General features: G+C 43.3%; 1 protein-coding gene across 1 annotated transcript; it reads left to right on the top strand.

The window, feature by feature from the left end:
- The first annotated feature begins 1051 nt into the window (after positions 1–1051).
- On the top strand, positions 1052–25412 carry ZNF365 (zinc finger protein 365). The gene is made up of 5 exons (XM_024561243.4): positions 1052–1461; positions 3360–4115; positions 15851–16031; positions 22883–22920; positions 23656–25412. Exons 2-5 carry the CDS (start codon positions 3373–3375, stop codon positions 23915–23917), a joined length of 1224 nt encoding a protein of 407 aa, XP_024417011.1. The 5' UTR covers positions 1052–1461; positions 3360–3372; the 3' UTR covers positions 23918–25412.
- Positions 25413–25701: the final 289 nt, after the last annotated feature.

A 25701-nucleotide genomic window follows, 5' to 3' on the forward strand; every position in this document is an offset into this window, starting at 1 on the left:
CACAACTGCCTATCACACTTTATGTGGAAATGAATATATATATTAGCTTGTCTTGTCTTTTCTGGTTTTTTAAATGTGTGTAGTACCCTCTGCTGTAGTAATAATATTAATAATAAAACTGAAATGAAAATGAAAATGATAGCCTAACTTATCAGGGTACGTCTGGGTCAGAGAGTGCTTTACCCCATCACCTCCTTGGATCCTCACCACTGTATTAAGAGGTTGCGTCCTGATTATCTCCACTTCACAGATTCTTCATCCAGGCCACAGAAAACTCGTGATTTGATGCAGGTCCTAGAGCCAGGATTTGAATCCTAGAACCAGGACTTAAATCAAAGCTGACTCCAGAGCTTGGGCTCTTAATTATAATGATGTGATGATTCATTTGTCCAAAAAAAAAATCCGTGGTGAAATGTGATAGTAAGCTCTGAGATCAGAAACGCCCTGAGGAATCAAGATACATTTAAATAACTGTCTACACAGGAACAACCTCTCCTTGTGACAAGAAAGTCCAACAGTACCGTTTGTACTGGTTTCATGTTTCAAGAGTTAGAATAGGACTATACCAAACCAGATTTTTTATAAAAAGCTGAGTCATTAGGATCCTTCAGAAGGAAAGAAATCTTTTAGGATAAATCTAGTTTCTGTGGGAGGGAAGGAGGGAGGGGTCGTGTCCCTCAGATATAGGGGTGAGGCTGAGGGTCTTCTTGCTTTATTTATTCATAACCCATATACTTCACTAGATTTATGTCTGCCGGTTAACTAACTTAGCGCCAGGGCACTCGGCTAGGAAGGCAAGAGTAGCCTCTCTAGGTTAGTTATTTTGGGACATCCTCTCCCTGTGGCTTGGCATGAAGAAGTCCTAATATAATACCTGGACCTTTCTGCCGGCAGACTTCCGAAGAGGATACCTGGCCATGCTACATCCTCATCCACACTCCCATTCTCCCCAATAACTGTAAAGTGCCAAAAAGCTTGCCAGGGCCTGCAGAAAGCACAGCGCCTCCGAGGCTGGTACGCATTTCTTCTTCCCTCCTACCGGGAACGATCTCAGCATCTCTCCCCGTGTGTCAGTGGAATACTGAGCCCGAGCCCGACCCCAAGCCCGAGCCAGAGCCAGAGCCACGGCGCGGGGAGGGAAGACGGTGTGCCAGACGCCTGGGCAGAGCGCGTGTGTGTCACCCCGCAACCACCGCCCGGCAACCGCCGCACTCCGAAACCCTCCGGTGCGCTCGCTCTCCGGGCACGCGGGGTGCCACGCAGCCGCGCGCACCGCCCCCGCAGGCCCGCTCCACGCTCCGCCCTGAACGCTGCTCGTCCCGGCGCAGGGGTGCGCGCGGGTGGGAGCGGGCCCGGCTCATCGTGATTTACGGCTCTGCTGAAAACCGCTTCGCTGCCACAGCAGTAGCACCGGCCGCAGCGGCAGCAGCAGCAGCGGCTGCAGGTGCAGCAACAAGTCGGGTAAGTGGCGGCCGCGGGGCGTCTGCGGCTGTGACCTAGCCCGGTGGGTGCAGTGGATGGGGGCCGGCCGGGGCTGGAAAGGAGGTCCTGTTTCCGTACCGCAGCGGGGAGTTGGGCTTCTCGGCCCGCACCTGCATGAACTCCGGTGCGCACGGATCCACTTTGGTACCCGCGGGCTGGCAGGCTACAAGGCGGGGGCGGGGAGAGCCGGGACACCGGAGTAAGGGTCCTTGCCTGCCCTGCCCAGGCAGAGGAAATTAGGGCTTTTCTGCTAACCCTGTATTCTGGGGTTTCCGCTGGGCCCTTGAAAGCTTGCATACTCCCGGACTGTGAGATTACCCATTTCCTCCTCCAGAATGCCCCCTTTTCCCATTGCCGCTTAGAATCCTGACTTCCCCTTCCTTCACCTCTCACCTGCGTTTTAGGCCAGGGTTTGCATATCATCCCAGAAAACTGGTGCTTAAACAGTCCAATGTAGTACAGGAAGAGGTTCTCCTTTCTGGGGGCCAGGGGCTTAGTAACCTGGAAGCTTTGCCTAGCTGTCTGGGGACCATTTGCACCTCTGCTTTTGAAGAAGTTGGGGGCCCAGGAACAATACTTTTCAGCCTAGACCCTTAGCTGAGCTCCCTCTTTTGGGAGCCCAATGCTTCTTACGTTTAAGTAGAAATCATTTCTGGAGGAAACAGATATTGCGTGCTGCTTGCAGAATTGGGTTGCTAGCAGTCATCTGTTGCTACGGCTAAGACAAGAAATTCCTACAATGAAATAATAACTTCCTGTTATTAAAAGAGTTATGCTGATGCCTACCCGGTTCAAACATTGGCCATCTCTAGAGGTTGTCTTTAATGTCTAGAGGTAGATCCTTAAAATAAGATCAGAGACAAGATAAATGCACCCAGAACACCCTATTTTAATAAAGCCTTAGCCATGGCCCCACTTAGATTAAATAATATTTGTCACATTGGGTTCCTAAATTTTAGTAAGTCGAGTATGGAGGCCATTGTTCTTATAACACTTTGATTTATATCATCACATCAATAATTAAAGGACAAAATTAAGGGCAAAAATCTCAGACTAAAAAATGTTCAGCTCTGTGCTTAATGCCACACATGGAGTTTCAGTAACATCTTTTGCATCCTTTAGAAAAGGTCACGAAGCTTGCTCTCTTAGGACCTGTTCTGACAATTCATGCTGAGTTTTCCTTTTTTTTTACTTTCCGTGTTTATGCTTATCGGGGTGTTAGTAAAATAAGGCATGGTTTTGCAGTGAGTATACTAAATGCAGAAGGACAGGCAACTTGAATCCACGTCTGGATCTGACATTTTCCATCTAACCTTGAACTAATTACATTACCTCCTTGCTCCAGTTTTCTTATGTGGAAAAAGGGGATATTGCCCACCCTTTTTATCCTCGCCAGGGGTTAGAAACTTTTTTCTGTAAAGTCCAAGTAGTAAGTATTTTTGGCTCTGCAGGTCATTATCAGTTCAGGGCAAAAGCAACAGTAGACAATATGGAAATTGGTGGATGTGGCTGGATTTGGCACAAGGATTGTAGGTTTTAATTTAATTTAATTATTTTTAATCCTCACCCAAGGACATTTTTTCATTGCTCTTACAGAGAGAGAAAGGGAGAGAGAAACATCGATGTGAGAGAGAGATATCAATTGGCTGCCTTTGAACCTGTAACCTGGGTCTATGCCCCGAGACCTTTGGGTTTACAGGCTGATGCTCCAACTAACTGAGCTACACCAACCAGGGCAGGTTCTAATTTTATATTATATGCAAAAGTCATTTGAAACCAAAAACCCTCTGCCCGTATGGAGATGAACAACAATAGTCATTTCAGTAGGATTTTTAAAACAGATGTGTAAACTACCTGTTTTATGTTCCCCTGCCCAGGACTTTTAGAGTAATGCAACAGAAGGCTTTTGAAGACAGCAGATACCCCTGGCAGGAGTCCTTTGAGAATGTTGCTGTGTGCCTGCCATTCCGCTGCCCGAGGTGCGGAGACCACACCAGATTTAGAAGCCTGTCGTCGTTGAGGGCCCATCTGGAATTCAGTCACAGCTACCAGGAAAGAACCCTATTGACAAAATGCAGCCTCTTTCCATCCCTCAAAGACACAGACCTAGTCACTTCCTCAGAACCCCTGAAGCAAGGAAAATTGCAGAACTGTGGCAATGTGGTGAAGCAGAAACCCAGCTATGTTAACTTGTATAGCATTTCGCACGAACATTCCAAGGACAGGAAGCCATTCGAGGTGGTGGCAGAGAGGCCTGTGTCCTACGTGCAGACCTACACTGCAGTGGACCTGCGTGCTGACTCTCTGGATGAGCTGCGGTCTAGTCCAGGACTTCCCACTTCAGATGCCAAAGCTGCTTTCGAGGCCCATATCCGAGAAAAATTCAATCGGATGGTCGAGGCGGTGGACAGGACCATCGAGAAGAGAATCGATAAACTCACCAAAGAGCTGGCCCAGAAAACTGCAGAACTGCTGGAAGTCCGGGCAGCTTTTGTCCAGCTGACTCAGAAAAAGCAGGAGGTTCAGAGACGAGAGCGGGCCCTGAATAGACAGGTGGATGTGGCCGTGGAGATGATCGCTGGGCTGAGGCAACGCCTGACAGAATCTGAGGAGGAGCTTCTCAGGAAAGAAGAGTAAGTGGTGCTGAAACAGGATGCTAACCCCTTTGCTTTAGGCCGCTTCCCGTCCTGCCCTGCCCAAGTGACAAGCAAATGTTAAGCAAAGTTTGGTTTTTATGAGTTGCAGGTACCTTGGCTGCATTTCTCATTGATGTAGTTGAATATGGGAGGCACAATACTTTAAGTGTTATTTGCCTTCCCTATGTATGGTCTGCAACCCAGCAACCTGAAAGTCAAAATATCTAATTCCTTCTCACCTTGGAAACTGTAAAGTACAGGTAATGTTTTTAAAAAGAGGAGTGGTGCCTTGTTTCTGTGGTGGGAGCCATTCCCAGCACCCACTGGTGTGCAGGGGGGGGGCGGGGGGGGCGTTGAATGGGAGGGCAGAAAGTACGTGCTGGGGAGCCTGCCTTCTGGACAGTCTCCACGTAATAAAGTCAAGAACTTGAGTTGTTGTCATTCGAGTAAAAAAGTATGCTTTATATACAAATAAATTTGGCCTCTTTGCTCTTTTGGATTATCTGTCCACTATAATTAAATGTCAGTTGCTGAGGATCCATTCAATTATACTTTTTATTTGGAGGTAACAGGCATTAAGAAACCCAGAGGAAATTTTCTGATATTGCTGTGCTTCTGTGAATTAAGTTTGAAAATTTTCGTTTTGTAAAATGTTATGTCATACTAGAGTAAGCCGTGCCTGCTTGCAAAGAGTTGACACTGGTTTTCACAAGTTATAGTTGGTCAGATAAGCTAATACTTCAAAACTCATACTTGGAAAAGCATTTCCTTATCAGTAATTATGGAAATGTTTTTCTATTACTAACCAAACTAAAAAAGTATATGTAACAATGCGTTTATGTATTTCCCAAATGCAGAATATTGGGTTTAATTTTAAATGGAGGCTCAGAATACATAGGACGAGAGGACATAAAAATTGATAAACTAAGACATCTTAGAAGGAAGGTTTACTAATAATTTGAGTTCCGTTATAGAGATTAACTTCATTTCATACTTTCCTGCCCTCTGGCACTCTTGTTTATGTGTTTTCTCTTAATATGGAGTACTTGAAGTTCCTGCACTTGGTAAGAGGCTGAGAAGCCCTGTATAGTAAAGAGATCATCACTCACTGTCACTAAACGCTTCCATTCTACCCAGAGGGAAAGCCTGCCTCTGCTCCACTAGACATTTTTCAAGTTACATAGTAAGGGCGGAATTGATTCAGCCACTGATTTGCTTTGATCTTGGGGAAATGATATCTAATGAAAAATGTTTTTCCCTTGGCTTGTGGTGTTTCCTGGTGGGAAGTTAGTGCCTTGACTCCTCGTGGCTCCAGGGTGACTAACATTGCACCACTGGGAAAATGGCAGAAGGCGTTCCCCTGTGTGCAGAGAAAAGCTTAGAATTAAATTTTGTGGTATTTCTGTTTGATGAAAGAGCAGTGAATTTAAAAGGTAATCAAAGTAATTGTATTAATTTGTTGTATTCTACTTATTGTATCTGTAAGTAATAATCGAGGCAGGATTTGAGGTGGTGGTTGCCTGGAGTACAGGAAGACACTGTGATGGCAGGGAGGGTCATCCGGTTAGGTCAAGGTTATGGTCAAGGATCTAGCTTTATTGTGGGTGGTGGGTTCAAGGATGTTTAATTATTCAAAAGAACTGGTTAACAATCTTAAGTAAAAGTGGGCCAGGCATGGATTGATAATGATAGTGTGTTTTGGTTAATCCAGTGCTGTTAGCTGAGGACTAATTGAATACTGATAAACTAATACGTACTTGTAAAAAAAGTTAACAGGTAGAATTGTATGTGTTAAAAGTCCTCCCTCCTCTCCAGGCATTCCCCAGCCTATCCTCCAGAGATAGCCACCGTTTAGTTCAGTGGTGTGCTTCCAGCCCTTTCTTGTATGCATATAATCACGTGTATTTTATACACACAGAATGGAATCATGACACATGCTATTCTGCCACTTGTGTGTGGCATTTGTTTTTGTTTCGACATAGTATGTTGTAGGCCTTTCATGAAGCAAACATAGAATTCTGTCATTCCTTTTGGCTGCTGGGTGGTATTCCAGGGTGGGGATGCATCATGACCTATTTAATCAGCTTGCTATTGATGAATACACGGTTTTGTTCCATTTTCCTAGTATTAAAAATAGGGCCTCTGTTAATGTCCTTGTACATGTATCTTTGTTCACATTTTTGAGGGGTATATCTTGGGGTAAAGTATGAGCTGATTTTTAGTATGACATTTTTTTGAACTACCAGAAAAAAAGTAATGTCATTAAAAAAAACATTTAAAATGAAAATTGTGAAACTGCCTTAAATGTTTAAACGTAAAATAAACAAAGTCTTCATTTTGTAAGCCTTCAGTTAGCCTGTTCCATCAGTTTCTGTCTTCAAGTCTCAAATAATCATTCTTTTTGTACATAATATAGGACTGAAAGAGTCTTGTTTGCAGGAAGGACAGTGGAGCTCTTGGTTTGATAGAGCATCTGTGGCCCTTGCCCTCATTGTCTGCAGTGTCCAGCCTCCCTGCCACCTCCACCCCAGCCCCCTGAAATGGGGATGCAGGGTGAGCCAGCGGTCCACCTGCCATACCATTGAAACCAGGCTGATTTGACTAGATCTGCCTGGCTGGGCTATGCCCCTTCCCTCCTTACCACCTCCTCATCCTTACCACCTCCTCACAGGACTAAGCCTTCTACCAAAGAGATGACCTTTAAGATATGGGAAATTGCTCTTTTTTTTTTTTCTAATAGATTTATTTATTTTTGGATTGAGGGCAAGGGAGGGAGAAAGGCGGGGAGAGAAATATCAATGTGTGGTTGCCTCGTGCACGCCTCCTACCAGGGACCTTGGCCTGCAGCCCAGGCATGTACCCTGACTGGGAATCAAACTGGCGACCCTTTGGTTTGCAGGCTGTTGCTCAATCCACTGAGCCACACCAGCCAGGGCGGAAGCTGCTCTTTGACCAAGGAACCTACCAAGAGCTGTGCTTCCCCGTGAAATCCTTCCAAATGAGCTCTCATGGCCCATTTGTGGGAAAAAGTAGGTTGTTATAATACCATTTGAAATTGACTGAAACTTTGGAGAGGCAAACATCAAGTATTTAATGTTCACATGAGTTTCTCTTGCCTATGGGTTTTCCCCTCCACTTTAAAATTCTTTCTTTCAAACCGACATAAAGTATGACATAAAGTACTCTGAGGGCCAGTTCTGCGCTGAGGCCCTCTGTAGACTTGAGTCACCTTGGCCTGTAGACGTCTATGAGTATTTATGCTTTGTAACAGAGGAGATTGTTTGAACTGGCAATATTTTAAACCTCTGTGCTGGTGAGTCTCATTGTACCTTTGTAGAGAGGTAGCTGTATGTTTCAGGAGAGTGAATCCAAAAAGAAATTTCTCTTTGTCTTTACAAAGTGCATGCAATTTTAAGTGTCCTATGAAAACAGTTGTTTACTTATTGAAGATTATTCAGGGCTGTGGGGTAGCACTGCCGGTAATCAGGTAAATCAGTCCCAGCCTACCCTGCGGAAAGGTATCCCTTAACAAGAAAGGATGGCTGTGAGCGGTAGCTGATTCCAGGCCCGGGTGGCCCCCTGGGGTTTGGAGCGCATCAGTGTAATAACAGTAATCCTAAATTTACTTGCACGCTCTCTTCTGCTGGCCAGGTTGGAAAGTGCTGCCTGAGCTCCCAGGAGGCGCCTAGCGCTGTGCTAGGTGTGTGTGGGGAACATGCAATTCTTGGTATTTTTCCCTAATGAGCTTACACTCTACGTAGAAAAATCAACACACCCACGAACAGGCCCCTGTTCAAACCCAGGGCTATGAACAAGTGCTTAAATACAAGCCATGGTTTCAAGTAAAACATTAGAGAGCAGGTTTTTCTATTTAAGAGGCCACAGTGAGAAAGGGAGGACAAGGGGCAAGAATTTCCACTGGCAATCAGAGGGTGGGGACATCGGAGGACAGCAGGGAGGTTAGAGACGACCCTGGAGGGGACTGTGTGATCTTTGCTCTGGAAGGTACCCCCTTTCTCCTTCAGGATAACACCCTCATTCTACACATGTGGAAAGTAAGGCCCAGAGCAGTGGAATGACTCACCTAAGGACAAAAATTTAGGATCAAAGCTGAAACTGGAACCCATACTCCCTGTCTCTCTGCTGAGTGTTTTTTCTATTAATTCGCTGTGTCTCAGCCAGACTTTTGAAAATGTGATATTTGCCCAAAGTGCCAAGACCTAAGTAGTACTGACTCTGGCCCATTTTGGAATGGACTTGCTCCTTTGCCATTTTGAGAGGGCTGCCAGAATGACATCATTTATTTTTCTGATGTGATTAAAGAAAATGTCGGCTGGCATCATAGGTGTTGGGAAACGGAAAATGGTGGTGTCATTAAGTATGGTTCTGATATTAAGCTTCCAGAACAAGAGCCCAGGGCTTTTAACTTCCCATAAGGGCTTTTAAACTGGACGCTCTGCATGGCCACGCCCAGCGAGGGTGGAGCACCGCCCCCAGCCCTGGACTGCTGCAAGGGGCTTCTTTGTAATTCCATCTGCAGTACCCAGCCTGCTCCCTTGTGAGCTCTGATATAATCTTTTCTTTTTTTCTTTCATCATTTGCCCCGTTCTCCAGATTGGAGTCCACAGAAGACAATCATTATTGAGTGTGTGCTGAGTGCCAGGTACTGTTCTAGGGTCTGGTCAAACAAGTGGTAAACCAGTGAGTCCAGGTCCTGCTTGCACACAGGACTAGACCAGAAGGTAAAATAGACTTTGAACAGATCATCAGGGGTATGGTAAAGAGACGTACAGGGGTGGCCTGACCCAGGTAATATCCATTGGGTTTCTACCCAAAGCTGGCTGTGGTGCACTGGCCTTTGAAAGGCAAGTTTGATTTGGTAACTGGCTTAGTACAACTAAACCCTCTTGCCGCTTAATTATGTCTTTCCCGCTTTTGATGAGCTAAAGCAGTGAATAAACAACTTGGTCTCCAGACTGCTCCAGAGCTAAGAAAAATCCTGTTAGATGTACAGTTCAGTGGGACAGGAAGGGGGTGGTTTGCTTCACATTTTAATGCATTTATTTGAAGGAGGGGTCCTCTCTTCCCAGGCTATGTTCCATGCAGACTTACAAACTACTGAAGGAAAAACCGATGTCAGGCACGCCCTCTGAGGGATGTTCTGTGATAAAAGTTGGAGACAAGAACATTTTCTGTTTTTCTGTCTCTCTCTCACTCGCTCCCTCCTCTCCTCCGACCCCACCCCACCTCACAGATTTTTGGCCCGAGGGGCTTGGAATGTAAGTGTTGATCTACTTAGAACCAATAAGAAAAATTTGACTTTCTCATTATTTTTTAAATCCTTAATGAGATATATGTATTTCTTGGTTTATTCAAAGAAGCCAGAAAAGAAAGGTAAGGCGCAGGGCTAACAAAAGTAGAAATGTTAGGGCCCCAGATGTGCGGCAGGTGCAGATTCCACCCCATGGGGCCCTTGGCGTGCACAGGAGCCCACCCGAGCTCTGAGTTTGCAGCCAGGCTCCTGGGGCTCGGAGGTGGTTGAGGCTGACTTTAGGATTTGCCTTGGGGCTGACATTACCGTCTGTCTGAAATGCTCTGTGATCAATAGCTAGACTATTTTTAGCCAGAGGTATTTTTACCATTTCATACACCTCTGAAGAGGTTCATAAATCAGTAATGTAAAATGAAATTTAAATAACTTGGTAGAGCTTTGCCTTTGGGAGGAGAAGCTGATATTAAAATGTTGTTTAAGAATAGAAGAAAGGCATCAATTTTAGATCCCACCCTCATTCCTGTAAGAGGTGCCTGGATTGTAGGTTACCTGTTGGTTTTAGGCCCCAGTATTTGTCTGGAAAAAGATAAAAAGAAACATAAGGATCTTTTCATCAGTGAAAGATTGTCAGCTAGAGATGTAGTTGCACATTTCATGCATTCAGCAGAAATTTGTTAAGGCCCTGCTATGTGCTGGGCCCATCTTAGGTGCTGGGAGTATCACAGTGAAGGAGCTGGCAGGGTCCCTGATTTTACTAGCTGACTTTCCAATGATATGGGGTAGATGGCACTAGTCCTCTGCAGTGTGTGCTGTGATGGGGTGCAAGGTTCTGAGGGAGGACACAGCAGGTCACCTAACCCACGCCTAGCCACGTGTCTGGGAAAGCCTCCCAGCAGGAGAGTCCTGAGGTTGGAGGGATCAATAAAGATGGGAGCTTGGGAAGGGTAGGTGGAGGGACCCTGGTGGAGGAACAGCATGTGTAACAGTAAGAATCTGGCTGAATGGAGTTCACTGGTGCTGGAGCAGAGAGCTGTGTGATGTACATTACTAATGAGGCCCCCACACATAGGGCTACGGGGCCGCCATGAAAGCTGGAAACATAGGGGACTAGACATACTAGGTTGCTTATTTAGAGTAGGTTACAATATGTGATACGATGGGTGTGTTGGCCCTCATTAACAATGCATAGTACAATGCCTGTGTAAAGTCAAAATTACTGTGCACTTCCCTCTATCTCTACACCTGCTTCTAGAGTATGTTGTTCGCCTGATAATGTCTTTGGTTTTTCTTAATGAACCTGTCTTTAACCAACCTCAGAATAAGTAATTGAGGGGTTGAAATGAAATAATATTTATGTTTCAGATCTTTTGGCCATCTGGTAAATGAATGAGTGCATGAGTGAACAAATATTTTTTCTAAATAAAGCTTTGATTATACTGAAAGGGTTTTTTTTCACTCAGTGCTTCCTTATACTGTGCGTGTTTCTGAATGTCTGTAAATCTCAGGATACTGACAGATTTTGAGGTCTGCAAGTCATTTGGCAAAATAATGAACTTCAGCACAGTTTCTTATACTATACTGGTGTTTTTTCCTTTAATGTCAAAACCTTGCTTTAAATTAGCATGTTTCCCACTGAAGCTTAAAACTTGAAACCCTGGGTTTAATCATATTTACCATTTTTATAAAAAGAAATAAGAAGTCCCAGATGGGGCTGGAGGTAGCCTAGAATGAGTTAGTTCCCCAGAGCTGGTCTATACACACACCCTGATTGAATCACTCTCCAGTTTGCCCTTATCTTTTCTTCTGGCCTTCCAGCTTTCACACTATATCCTGAATCACAGGGTTGAGAACCTAAAATAAAACCACACAAGTCTTTCTGCTCTTCTGGCTGATAGCATCATATTATTATTTTTCTTAGTCACATTCCACAATTACATATTTATTTTAGTATTTGTTGCTTTAAGGTCTGCTTCTCTCAGTGTATCAGGGCCCAGCACACGACCAGCCACATCCAACCTGCTACATGTTTTTGTGGAGCCCATCAGCTAAAAACGGTTTTTACATTTGTAAATGATTGAAAAAAATCAGAAGAAAAATAATAATTCATGACATAAGAAAATTATAGGAAATTCAAATTTCAGAGTCCATAAAGAAAAATAAATAAGAAAATAAAGTTTTCTTACATGGCCATGCTCATTCGTTTTCATGTCATCTATGGTCTATTGCACTAGGCAGAGGGGAGCAGTTGTGGCAGAGACCACTGGCCTTCAGACCCTGAAATCTTTACTCCCAGGCCCTTTACAGAAACGGTTGGCTGACCCCTGGGTTAGACATTAAGTTCCATGAATACAGCCATGGGTTCATGAGAGCCCCAGCACTAAGCCCAATCAACACCTGGTAGCATTCAATAAATGTTTGTTGAGTGACTGCATAATGGAATAATTAAATGTATGGATTCTGGCTACATCTTACTCGTGTTTTAGCCCATGTTGCCCACCCTCACCAGAGTTCTGAGGTTCTGGATCACTCTGGTACACAGTATGGCGGTATACCACTTTTTGGCTTCACTTCCCCTTACACCCCTAAAGAAAAATATGAGGATCTACAAAAGCTTTTCCTTGTGTGGGTTTTCTCTACTGATACTTACTGTATTAGAAATTAAAACTTCGAAATTTGAAAAACACATTATTTCATTTACAAATAGCAATAAGAAATCCATTCTTGCTAACAAAACACATTTCTCTGAAAAATAACAATTTTCCCAAGTTAGCGGAAAGAGTGCATTGTTTATAAGTTTTATAAATATTTTTAATGCCTGGCCTAATAGAAGGCAGCTGGACCTTGTTAGTTTTTCTGCTTTTAATCTGTTGCAAATTTGTTATTTTGTTTGAAGTAGATGAAGGAAATCCAGTCTCACACAGATATGTCATAGGAAAATGGAGAAGTGTTTTAATACTATTTTAAGAGAATAGTGGGTATTCTACTTTGATACGATGCCAATATTCGACAATTAGTAGTTTCTTAAAGATTAATTGCAACATGGAATCTGAACTCATATTAATGAGTATTTTATTCTGCCTTGCATTGAAATCCACATGAATGGATATTTTACTTTTTGGAGTATAATTATTAAAAATGTCACAAACGCAGTGTAGTTAAATTCTTTCTTTTCCATTCAGGAAATTCCCCAAATCCTTAGGGAAACAAGAGGTGTTCCTGGATATTGTTGATCCAGGCTGAACGGGGTGTGAAAGGGGGATCTGAAGTTGTACACACATGCCATCCCACACTCACTGCACTTGGTTACGGTTTCTATCTAATACAGATGCCCAAACACCGTCTCAGTATGATGAATTTCTCTAGTCCTTGTTTTCTGTAACTTCTCTTTTAAAATTAAATCATCAGGTTTGTTTTAACTCCTTTTGTTTTAGTTGATGTGAAACATCCATTAACTGAAATTAGGTTAACATTGGTGCCAGGTTGGTTGAAAAATACAAAGGGTATTAACTTCTCAGCTTCAGGGCACAAGATAATTGGATGAGAGGAAAGTTAGAAAAAATATGCATCTCTTCTCCCAACATGACATAACACTCCACAAACAGCTAGGAGCATTAATGTTAATTCATAAAAGTTTTATATGGAACCAGTAGCAAAAGATTACAAGATTTAAAAATACAGCCACAGTCATAAGCTGTATTGCATTCAGATTGTTTTCTTGATTTTGAGATGTTAATCCTGTGGGATTAAGCTGTCAACTATTGCTGTCTTATAGTTTGAACAGCACAGCCTGAGAGCCCAAGAATAGTAATTATGTACAGAGAAAAAAAAGACTAGAAAAAATGTTGACAGTAGTTACCTCTGGGTGGTGAGATTATGGGTCATTTTTTTTATTTGTTTCTTTCTTGTCCTTTTTAAACATTAATTACAAGTGTTTATTGATCATTTATGATGTGGCATGTATTGTATTGAATAATGGGCTTAGAGCAGAGAACAAAGCTAATTCAGCCCTTACTCAGATCTTCCAAATAGGTCAATTTTCATATTTCTCATAGTAAATATGAAATCTTTCTATAATGACATAAATATAGTAAATATCATAAAATCAACACAAATTGAAAAAATACAGTGTTTCTTTTTCCTGTGTTTTTTTCTTTCTTTCTTTTTTTTGTGGGGACGGGGGCTTGTGAGTTTTGGGTTGTTTTCTCTGTAAGTACAATTCGGTGACTGTTTCAGGACAGTTCATCCAAATATCACTCAGGAAGTCTCTACAATGGGCTTGGGCGCCAAATGAGTTAAAGCCTTCATGTGGGAGGAGGAAGTGGTAGTGGCCTTTCTCTGAGCTATGTTCTCAGTGGCGCTTTTGAGCTGTGAAGATACTGTCTCCAAAGGATCCCAAACATGACTTGGAGCCACAAAAGGGCTGAGTGTAGCACTCAGATGGACCCTCCCCTATTTTGCTGCTAGGTTTAAGGTTTTTGACTCATTTCGGAGGCAGATCAAAGCCGAATGGCAGTGGAGCTTGAAAACTGGCTTGTGTCCACGGCCTGGAACAGCTTGGAAAGTGCACATCTTCTGTATGGAAACATCTGGGAATAAACTTGATGATGAAAGAAACCTCCCTTCCAAAAGGACTCCTATTTCACTTACGTGAATATTTTCTGACTACTAAAAGATAATGGAATTACTGTGGGATTAGGGTTTATGTTTGATCCTAGACAGGAAAATAGAAAAACGGTGGCTGGTATAATGAGCAGTTCTTCAAGTGAATCACTTTTGACAACCAATCTCCTTTCTATTTTTATAAATACATGGTTCCCAAGGCTTTGCAGAGACATTTGACTCTGTAGGAAGGCTCAGTATGACATAGTATATTTGTGAGAGAAAAATCGTGACTAATTATAAAAGCAGCTCACTGACTAGTCAGACAGAAAGGAGTTGGAAGCCACAACCAGCTCTTTGGCACTGACTTTCTGTGAAACTGTGACTCCTGAGCTGGCCTTCCCTGAAGTTTCTCCTCTTAAAAAATTATGGAGCTCAACAGAAAATAAAGATCAACTGGCAGTTGAAACAGTGCAGAGAAGGCCATGAATTTAATGGACTCTCTAGAACAGCATGAAGTTAGATTTTTGAAATAGGATTTATTTATCTAAAATGAAGGAGGCTGGAGGACGGGTATTGTTTAGAATCTTGCTAAGGCCTAAATTGAGCGTAACCAGAAAAACGAGGGGTCCCCCCTCAAAGGCTGAGAGAGGCAGTGATGACACAAGAGAAATGCCATGTCCAACAGGTAGTAATGTTATGAAATCCACTCTCCCCAGTGGGGGTGGCAGAACATGCAGTAACGTGACTGGAAGGATCTTCATGATTTCTTATTAAGCGAGGCAAGTCAGATGAGGAGAGCTGTGATACTGGACACCCATTGGTAGTGTTGATTACCTGGAACCTGACCTGAGAAAACGGCCAAGCACCAGGGTACATGGATGTGTGTGTGTGTGTGTGTGTAGAAGTGCTCTGGGGATGTCTACCAAAATGTTATTTTCATACTTGTATCAGCAATAAAAATAAAATATAGAAGTAATAAAGGAATAAATTTTTTTCTGGATTTGTGAATCCACAAGGAATTACATAGGTAAAGGAATATTGTTTGAGGTATTTTGCATAATTTATTAGGGAAGGGCAACCTATACAGTTCTCCTATGTCAACTAAAATAGCTTTCCCAATGGACCCTGGATCTACTTCAAAAGAGCATTTCTTGGGCTGCTTCATTCTTTGCTCAGAAACCTACCGTTAGACAAGTGACTCATTTATACACTTGAGCATTCGACATGGCCTCTTGCTTCCATACCTTCCCTCCCTGTAGTCTTTTCTCCCCTAACAATAGCCAGACTTGTAAAATGCAAGTCAGAGCTTCCCTCAGAAGTGTCCTATGGTCTCCCATCTCATTTATAAGAAGATCCGGAATCATCACAGTGACCTGTGAGGCCCCACCTGGCTCCGTGCTCCTGTTGACTCCCCCTTCCCCCGCTCTACGCCCGCCACACAGGCCCTTTGGCTGCCCCTAAGACCCATCTGCACGTTCACCCCAAGGTCTCCCCGGGCATCTGCGTAGCTTATTCCCACCTCCTTCCGGTGTGTGTTTAGGTGTTACCCCATCCTTCACCCCTTCCCTTCTGTCACTCCCTGTCCTCTTGCACCCAGTTTCAGCTTTCTCCATAGCACTCATCACCACCTGACATTTTTATGTATATTTTATACAAAATATACAAAAAAGAGTGACCATCTCCTACTAAAATTGTAACCTCTAAATGTTATCACAGAAATGGAAGTTTGCCTCCTTTGTCATTGCTGTGGCCATGCAGCCTAGGGCAGTACCTGACCCGGAGTAGACAGTACATATGTGTTGATGAATGAATTCCTGTCTCATTTCTCCTTTTTGTGTTCCGACATTTCTCCTTGCAGAGAAGTTGTTACATTCAACCATTTCCTCGAAGCAGCAGCAGAGAAGGAGCTTCAAGGGAAAGCTCGGCTCCAGGACTTCATTGAGAATCTGTTGCAACGGGTGGAACTGGCGGAAAAGCAGTTAGAGTACTACCAGAGCCAGCAGGCCGTGGGCCTCTGCCGGGATGTCAGGGCGCACGTGGTAAGTCACGCAGGTCTAGCCGAAGAGTGAGGTCCTTGGGTTTGGCAAGATCGGGTCAAGGACAGAGGAAACAGGAGCTGGGGAGTGACTTGCAGGGTCTCTCCAGACCTCACCTGAGAGCGCTGCCCTGGCCAGGCCTGTGTTGTGGAAGTGGGGTGGGTGAACCCAAGACACCCAGAAGTGAGCTTACTTATGGATGCACCGTCTCCAGTGTTTCCCCTCTGAGTCCACACACACCAAGCTGAGTTGGTAGGAATATTTTTATATCTGTGGAATAACAGAGTTTGAAGTATCCAGATAAAGCATTTGGCCCACCCTTGGTGTTCAAGTAGATCAGAAGATAGTACGGGGTTTTCATAAGGGAATCTTATGAAAGTGTTGACCCTTCTCAGCAAAGCAAGATTTAACTACCTATATACGTTCTCCTTAGTAGGAAAGAGAACACTATTCAATAGCCTCTAAAGTTTAAGCATTTTTAAGTATATTTTCAGAGACAGAAAAATTCACAGGTGATAGCTCTGTTACAGAATATACTTTTGCATAAAGTTTTACATATAGTTTCAGGGGCTTAAGAAATCATGAGAGTCCAGGTGAGAGCTCTAGATATGGGTGAGGTCCAGATTCTCATAGTGGCTCAATCAAGGTCCCCTGGTCTTTTCTGGGGGGGGGGGGGGCGGGGGTGTGAAATAACCATGCTGTAGATGAGGGGTGTGGGTGGTGATTTTTGTCCTCTATAAAATTTCCTTGGTGGTGTAAACAGTAAAGCCAAAGAAAGGACTTTTGAAACGCCAAAGTGGTTTATTTATAACATTTTTATTATTTATTGAATTTCATTTGCACTTACCTCCTTCCCAGAAGATTTTTAAATGATCCTTTTACTTCCCCCCAAATGGACTATATATAAGGAAATAGGAAACATTTATGCTAATCAGCAGTTTAGTAAGATTGCTGCTACTGGTTGAAATAAACTTTAGTTTGAGCATTCTGGAAGCCAAGATGGAAAGGAAATATGGTTAAGTCATAAAAGGAGGAATAAAATGAAGGGCAGGTGAGTAAAAGAAGGAAGATTCAAGGGAGAGAGACAGACTACAGGAAAGAAAGGAGAGAGGGAGGAAGGTAAGAAAGAAAGAAATCTTACCCAGTGCTTACCGTAATAATGTGCACTCGGTAATACAAGTTTCAGAGCCTTCCAGAAACAAAGTAGACTGACAGGAAGTACATTTGTTATATCTGTGAGGTTTCTGTGTTCCAAGCAGTTTCGGCTACATGGCATACTTGTTATTTTCCAGGTGGGTGTCTGTGGTCCCCTGAGGGGGAAACTTCACTCCCCTCCTTGATGCCGCGGTTAGCCCCTGGGAGACCGTGCGAGTGTCCAGGCATAGCTCACTGGCTGGAGGGCCACTCCGAGTCTCCTCCTACCTTCTTCTTCCACCTTGCCCTGTTTCAGGAGAGGGTTGTGGCAGGAGGTCGGAGAGCTCACACATGAGGTGAAAGGCCTGCCTTCTAGATCATTCTCACCCTCCCTCTGACAGGGCAAGACAGTTTATCTTCCTGGGCTTTTAATTCTTCTATAACATGAATCAGTTAGACTAGATGTTCTAACAGATCTTTTGGCCTCTTAAATTCTCTGCTCATAACCTGACTTTGGGTGTTAGGAATTCTAAGATTGAAATGTAGCATCTATATTGTCAGGCTTATAAATAACACAGAGCTGAGAAATGTGTAAAATTCTACTATGCTAAGCCAAGAGGATCTTAGAGAGAAAACAATGGAAAGCAAGTGGGAAGAAAGGAAGCCCATTAGTTTTCTCTTATGTATAGTTCTGTGCTCACTTCCTCTGCTCAGTTTATTTTTCCAGCTTGAAAATTGAACACCTTTCCTAAGACATAGCCAGTCATTATTTCTTGCCATGCTGTGCCATGTGATCAAAAGTTGAACAGCATCTCTGCTCTCTAGTCAGGTGTATATATAAAATTATCTGTACATACAACATATATACATGTACACGCATAAGCACACACATGCACTCATGCATACATACCTATAAACAAATATGGTAGAAAATTAATAAATATTTATGTTCAAGCCCTCTGTGTCCCAAAATGTGAATGACATCACCTGCCTTCATCAGACTTGATTTACCTGGGGAAGAACTGATTCATTCAAATACAGTATAGATAAGACTACAGCAGGGAATTTGGACGTGAGAGCTGTTTGTGAGTAAAGCGTGACCACACTGTAGGGAGGTGAACTAGAGGGGGGAGCATACATCTCTCTGAGAAGACCAACAATGAGGTGTTTGATTTCTGAAAGGATTTAGCAGATGCCGTTTCCCCTATTTTCATGCATAATCCTTTGACTCTGCTTTGGACCATAATGGACCACATCATGAGCCAGTCCCAGGACCCTGAGACCGTGTCTCCTTATCACTTGGTCTATTTCACTGTAATCGTACGCACTCACCTAATGAAGTTAGGAGCCATGTCTTTGATGTAAGCAAAGTGCTGAGTCTGGACTCCCAGGGTAACTGTGGCTCTAGCTACATGGAGGAACTTGGACGCTTTTAGATGGAGAAGCTTTGGATCATATTTCTATTAACCTCTGATCCGGCTTAGTGAAGAAGGTCCAGAGCACAGAGACACCCAGGCTTCTGGAGCCTCATTCCCCACCCCGCCCCGGCCCAGAAGAGCTCTGGCCCCAGTGTACCCGAGGAGGGAGCAGAGCATTCTGACCTGTGTGCCTCCCCACCCCCCACACACATCAGCCCCTTCCTCCAGAGCAGTTGGGAACACCATGCCCAGCCTGGCCTGGCGCTTGCTGTTGCCACTAACACTACCCTACAGAAGGTGTGAATCTTCTTTATTGCCCTTCTTCTCCCCACCCCACAGTCCTTCTCCTTTTTTCTCTTTTTCTCATTACCAACTTCAAGTAGCAGTGAAATTTCTACATCAGTGTATACATTCATTCTTTTTAAGGTACCTCCAAGCTTCAAGATGCTTTTGTGCTCTGGAAAGATTTCCTTCACCCCTCACATTTAGGGCCTTTTCTGAAATAACGTTTCGGCATCTATATCTGTTCCCTTGATCCCCTTGAGCGTCTTTGTTCTTGGTTCACCTGGCTGGTTTCTAAAAGTGTGCTATGCTTACTCAGATATTTTCTCTTTACGCTCTGAAAAATGCTGTCGAATTAGACACAAAGTGACCCAGTATCCCATCTGCCGGAATCACGGACAGAGCTGCTCACACAGAAGGTCATGAAACAGCTTGGATAATCTTATTTTAAGGATTGCATTTATGTCCTGCAGGCTGCTAAATTAGGACTAGCAGTAATTCCTTTAACACTTATTTATTGAGGACACAGCGCTTACTGAATGCCAGGGAAACTGCTGTGAGAGAGATAGATGAGGTCCCTGCTCTCGGTGAGGAGGGGCTCACAGTAAGCAAGTAAACAAACAATGAAGGTAATTTTGTATAGTGATAACTACCGTAAAGGAAAAAGTAAGATGATACGTTTGAGATGCCCACTTCAGTGAAATGCTCTCACGAAAAGCCTTGCTGAAGAGGCAGCTTCGCACTGTGACCTGAATAACAAGAAGGAACCAACTCTCTAAATTTGCAAGTGGAATGTTCTAGACAAAGGAATAGGATTTGCAACTGCCTTCGGAGGGAACAAGCTTGGCACGTTTGAGTGCTAGGATGTGAAGTCAGAGAGTTGGGAAGGATCCAGGCCGTGCCAGGGCTTGTAGGTCACGTAAGGAGTTTGGATCTAGTCCAGAGCATAGAGGGAAGCCATTGGAAGGTTTTAAGCTAGAGGTGATCTGTGGTTTAGCAGAATCAGTCTGGCTGCTCTGTGGGGAATTGACTGCAGGAATGTAAGAATGCGAGGTGGGTTAGGAGGCTGTTATGGTAGCAGCGGAGAGAAGAAGGCAATTTGGATAGAGTGGAGGTAAAGGGAAGTGATAGGTATAGAATAAGTTCTGGGAGTAGAATTGACAAGACCGCTTGGCCTTGCTGAAGGATTAGATTTAGAGGGTAAAGGAGAAAGGAATCAAGAGTCAATCTAAGGCCTTGGCTGGGTGGCTTGCTTGGTTGGAGTACCATTCCCAATGCACCAAGGTTGCTGTTCAGCCCCTGGTCAGGGCACATATAGGAATCAACCAATGCGTGCATGGATGAGTGGAACAACAAATTGATACCCCTCTCTCTCTTTCTCTTTCTCTCTCAAAATCAATAAAAAAACTTTAATTAAAAAGAATGAATCTAAGGTTTTAGCCTAAACAGTTGAATGTGCAGTGCTATTTCTACACAGGGGAAGTTGGAAGGAGGCGGGGTTTCCCCAAGCCTATTATAACAACCTGAGACACCATTTTTGTGTTTTAGAAATAGTTAGACTGACTCTCAGCACAAGGCTATTTATGTTTTTCCAACCTGGACACTCAGTCAAACACACTCTTGATCCCTATCTTCATACACTCCTGTCTCTATAAAGAAAGAAGACAGAGTGGACTAGGGAAATGGAGGTAGGTGGATGGGCTAAGTGGGCAGAGCCTTTCCATCTATCTGAGGCTCTGGGGGCCCGAAGGAACAGTGGCCTCTTGTGTTCGCGGGGAGGATTGCATATGGAATTCTGTGGTGTGTGATAACGGGTCCCATCTCCACCTCAAACCTCATAATCTGAAGGATCAGCGGAGAAATTCTGATCCAGCCTGGATTCCACTTAACTTTTTGTGTATACACTTCCTTGCTCTTAAACTTATGTGTACAAACACACACTTTTTAGGGAGGCTGTGCAGAGTGAAGACTTACTGTGGCTAAGAAGGTGCCATGTTAGGTTTGAGGTCCAGCCCTAACACTGATAAAGCATTGAGGCTTTGAACCAGCTACTTAACTTGTCTGCCATAGTTTCCACATCTGTAAAATGGGGATTATAAGGTCTCCTCTTAGGGTTGTTTTGAGGGTTGTGTTTGTTCCTTGGTGAGTATTTTACCCAGTATGTGATGTATAGACATGCACAATTTGTGGTAGCTATGTATGAGGTTGTGGCTCATCTTTACCCATCTTTATGTGTGCATTTCTCTTTTTATAATGCATAGTAAATTATTCTTGTTTCCTGAGGTCCCAGCAGGGCCCATTAGTGACATCACAGATGCTAAGGTTGTGGTTCTTAAAACTCCAGCGACTCCTTTGAACATTTGAGAACACTGCTGGCCTTTTCCACAGAGCGTGAAGCAGGAAAGTATAGACACACTTCCTCTCTCTCTCTCATAAAATTCCAAGGGGTATTGTGTATACATATAAGCAATAAGTCATCAAACAGTATGTACACAATTCTTTTTTTATTTATAGATTTTAGTGAGAGAAAAACCAATTTGGTGTTCCACTTATTTGTGCATTCATTGGTTGATTCTTGTATATACCCTGACTGGAGATCAAACCCACCACCTTGGGGTGTCAGGTTGATGCTCTAACCAACGTGCTACCTAGCCAGGGCCAAGCTATATGTGTACATCCATACAGTAAAGTGAAAAAAATTTGTTATGCCTCAGTATTAATGTACAAAAATGGGGGAGGGACTTAAAGGGAGAAAGATCCTGTACTTGTGTATGTGTGTGTGTGTGTGTGTGTGTGTGTGTGATTTACACATACACTAAAGTCTATTAAACAAGCCCAGGTGAGAGACCCTAGTTGGTGGTGGTGGGGTAGGAGGGCAACAAGATAGAAATGCTGATGCCTCTGGGGATCCCAGAAGCTGCAGGCTGGTGTTCATCACCTATCCCACCTTCTTTGTATAGTGCAGAACCTCAGGACCCTCGTGCAAGGAAGGGGCCTTTTTCTCTCCATATTTCCTAATCCCTTGCCAAAACCCACCAGTGTGAACAGGGCCAACAGTAATGCTGACTTTTGATTGTCAAAAGGCAGAAGGCAAGAATGCCATCTTGCCTTCTTGGGGACGTGACCCTCAAAAGTTAAGAAAACTTCTTTCTGGTTTGCTACTGACTAAAGCCCCAGGGGCAGCCAGGAAAACTGGGGACATGATCCTGTTATGCTGAGCTTCGTTTCTCGGTAGTTGAGTCTAGCAGGAACACGTGTCTTGGCGGCATTGAGCCCCGGCAGCACGATGGCCCTTTCTCCACATTTTCTTTGTCATCCTCACCTTCTGTTTGTCTGCCTGCCACTCCCTTTCACGAAGGAGGTCAGGAACAGAAGGGCTGGAATACACTGGGTTGGCCTGTAACATGGATGGTCACATCTGGATCACAAAATGGTAATTATCAATTTATTCTGAAAATGATATTCCTAGCTTGGCCACAACAGTACATGAAGTGATATTTTAATGGGAGTGGAAAGTAATCTCAGTGGTAGATGGCCTCGGACAATTGTGGAGTAGGTTGGTCTTCATATGCTCTCATTTTAGAAATGAGGCATTTTAGGCAATAAACATTTCATGCCAATTTTCCCCTCTGTTGATACACTGTGACCAGCCATAGCTGTAGGAAATTAGCTGCAAATAGAGTCTGAATCAATCAAGAAATAATGCTACTTCATTCCAGTTTTTAATAACATGTTTCTTCACATGTTGCTCTATTGGGGGGCCCTTTGACTTGTTGAGATTTTTGAGATCTGCTGATTTCGGCCTCTTGGAAATGTCGGAACAGGGAGGACAGAGGGCCCCTGAGCGAGCAGAGGCTGAGCCTGAGACGTTCCTGTTCACCGCTGGGACCATAGGCATTGCTCCCGATGGTTACTGCTTCCTTAACGGAAATACCATTTCTTAAATATATAAGCAAGATTTTAAAAACCAAGTTCAATCTTCAAGTTAAGTAATGTTTTTTCTTATTTGTTTTCCTTTAGCTTACAGATATCTCTTCAAACAGGAAACCCAAATGCCTGTATGTATATTTTTTTATACTTGGTCATCTGATAATGTTTGCATAATGCTTTTCTGTTGCGTTTTATATGGCATCTATAATATAAATGGTATTGAGGGTCTCGGGTAAAAATTTACCTGCTTATACACCTAACTTTCTAAAATGTGGATGTGACTTTTAGCTATGCTAGTCGTCTAATGTATATGGCCGTATGATAGTGCTATACAGTATTTATACAGTGTTGTCACATGGTGTAACTTTCTCTTATTGAGGTATAGACATAATAGCTCTGTACTACGACTGCTGCACGGTGTGTACGATATTGCATATATGCATTTACACCAGCAATCACATGCTTTATAACGGCTGTACTACAGACGTGTCTGATTCCTCTAGTAGTCACTTAAAGACTCGTGAGGTGTGGGTTCTGCTCCCGTCTTCGCCATAGACTACCTGCATGTATTGTATCATCCTGGGGAGTCGTTTACATGTTCTGGTTCTCAGGTTTTGTCACTGGTAAATGGGACTAGTAATATTTCTCTGAGAATGTATCACTTTCTCAGAGTGAAGGGATCACTTCATGAAGGTCACAGGAATTTTTGGAAGAAAATTACCAATATATATTACTTGTTTTACTGGCAGCATTATCGCTGCCCTAGCATGCAGGAGTGATTGTGCTGTGGGTAGCTTTTGTTCTTTTAAGGCTTTAAAGACGTCTTTCTGCTCATCTCCCCCCTCCTCCCCGACCATCTGTAGAAGCCGAGGGCACCCACACTCAGTGTGCAACCACCCCGATCTCAAGACTCATTTTCATCCAAAGGGAAGGAGCTACCTGAAAAAAGCCAGGGACGACAGAGCCGGCATGCAGCCTGCTAAGTCCATCCACGAACAGGCCGAGACCCCAAGAGAACTCTGCAGACCGTCGAAGAAAGGAGAGCCTCTGGGGTTCAGTCGGAAAGGCAACATCAGGCCCAAAATGTCCAAAAAAAAGCCAACAGCGCTCGTGAACATCATCTAATGGGGTGGGAGGCCTGGACCATCGTTGCTGGGCTTTGGGGAGTGTCGATTCAGGGGCCAACAATAATGTTCTTTTTCACACATCCCATAATAAGACACAGTGGGAAAGCAAAGTGTATAACACATTTACTTCCTGTCTGTACAAGCACGTGGATTAACCAGAACTTAACAAACAGGAGTCTTCGTGAACCAAAATTTTTTTACAGGCCTCTTGTAAAACCAAGAGGCAAATTACAAACAATTTTTTTTTTAAAAAAAGCAGTCTTTCCAAAAATTTTAGTTAAAGAAAGCTCCAACTTCTAAAATAATTAGTCCAGTATCCAGTACTTTCTACATCTGGCGTTCTATGCGGTGGTGATTAGTTCTCTGACCCAAGGCCACACAAGATGTCAGGTACTGGGAAAAGCTGCATCTGTGCCCACTGCTTGCTAAATTATGAGACAAGGAATAGGAATATAAAGTCTCTTAATAGCAGTGAAATGAAAATATTTTTGTTTTTAACCTACCCCTCCATTAGTTTGAAAGCCTCCAAAATAAGAATTCCTGTTTCCCAGAGTACTCATCTGTTAGATTTCAGTTCTCATTTCAATGGACTGTTTTCCAGTTTGTTTGGTTCTGGTTTTTTGTTTCACTGGCTGCACATTTATTCGGATTTTGGTGCCCCTCTGCTGTCTTCTTTGGCTGGGTACTCTGCACCCTAAGACCGTGCTGCCAGCCTCTACCCTAATAGTTCCTATTGCCGTGGTTAGGGGAGGACATAAAACCCTTCTGATCAGCAGCCATCACGAGCTCAGGGTCCGAGTGGTCGGAGGCAGTGGGTTGCGCATGGCGGCGAGCATTGCGAGCCATCTGGGAGGCACCGCAGCGCTTTCCCGAGACCTTCCCCGGCAGCGTCAGCGGCCTCTCTGCTAGCTGCAGGCATGGCTGTGTCCTTGCTCACCCCACTTGTCCACCTCCTGCTGCTTCTGTGCCCTTTTATGACTAAAATACACATTCTTACCTTTCAACCAGGTATCTGAAGTATTCATTGTATACTGCTTTCTAAAGCAGTTTCTGAAATAAGCAGTACACGTGGGATCCAGAATCTGAGAGCGTCCTCCTCTCCTGCCCTGAAATGGCCTTTGCTTCCACAAAGACCCATCTTTTAAGAATCTTCTGCTTTATGACTTTCTTCAAGAACGAACTTTCATGGTTTTTAAACTTAATATTATCCTCAAATCTGCAGAGTTTACAAGTGCTAACATCCTCCTGGAAATAAGAATAATTATGTCCATGAATATATACATGTATACATATATATAACATATAAAATATATATGTCAAGTATATTAGTTTATTTTTAAATACTCATGGAAAAGGTGTGTGTTTGTGGTGGGTGGTTTTTAAACTATATATGCTAGCTCATGTAAATTGAATTCTGTCATTTTAAAAATTAAAACTGTAACCTAATTAACATTAGTAGAATTATGATTGTTATTACAATAAACATCAGATTAGCAGTGCATTAAAAATAGGTAATTAAGCAATTACTTAACATGACATTACATTGAAAAGTATAACTTACCGTTATACAAACACTTTTAACCTGGTATAGTGAAAATGTTGATTTTTTAATCTTCACTCTGACTTTTGGCTCTTGAGGGTGGGCCATTCATGTGGCGTAAAGGCAACTATCAAGTGGGAAAACATTGCTGTGAATATCACTGTTTGGGCTAACATTGTAAAATTGTGACGCTATAATTATTTATTTGGAGAATCAATCTTCTCCAAGGTTCTTTATTACTG

This window comes from Desmodus rotundus, chromosome 4 (assembly GCF_022682495.2).
Source record: "Desmodus rotundus isolate HL8 chromosome 4, HLdesRot8A.1, whole genome shotgun sequence".
NCBI classification, from domain to species: domain Eukaryota; kingdom Metazoa; phylum Chordata; class Mammalia; order Chiroptera; family Phyllostomidae; genus Desmodus; species Desmodus rotundus.

Excerpts from the sequence above, each read along its gene's own strand:
- ZNF365 (XM_024561243.4), top strand. The coding sequence starts at position 3,373 with ATGCAACAGAAGGCTTTTGAAGACAGCAGATACCCCTGGCAGGAGTCC. Across the intron at positions 4,116-15,850 it reads GAGCTTCTCAGGAAAGAAGA|AGAAGTTGTTACATTCAACC; the intron begins GTAAGTGGTGCT and ends TTCTCCTTGCAG. Across the intron at positions 22,921-23,655 it reads AACAGGAAACCCAAATGCCT|AAGCCGAGGGCACCCACACT; the intron begins GTATGTATATTT and ends GACCATCTGTAG.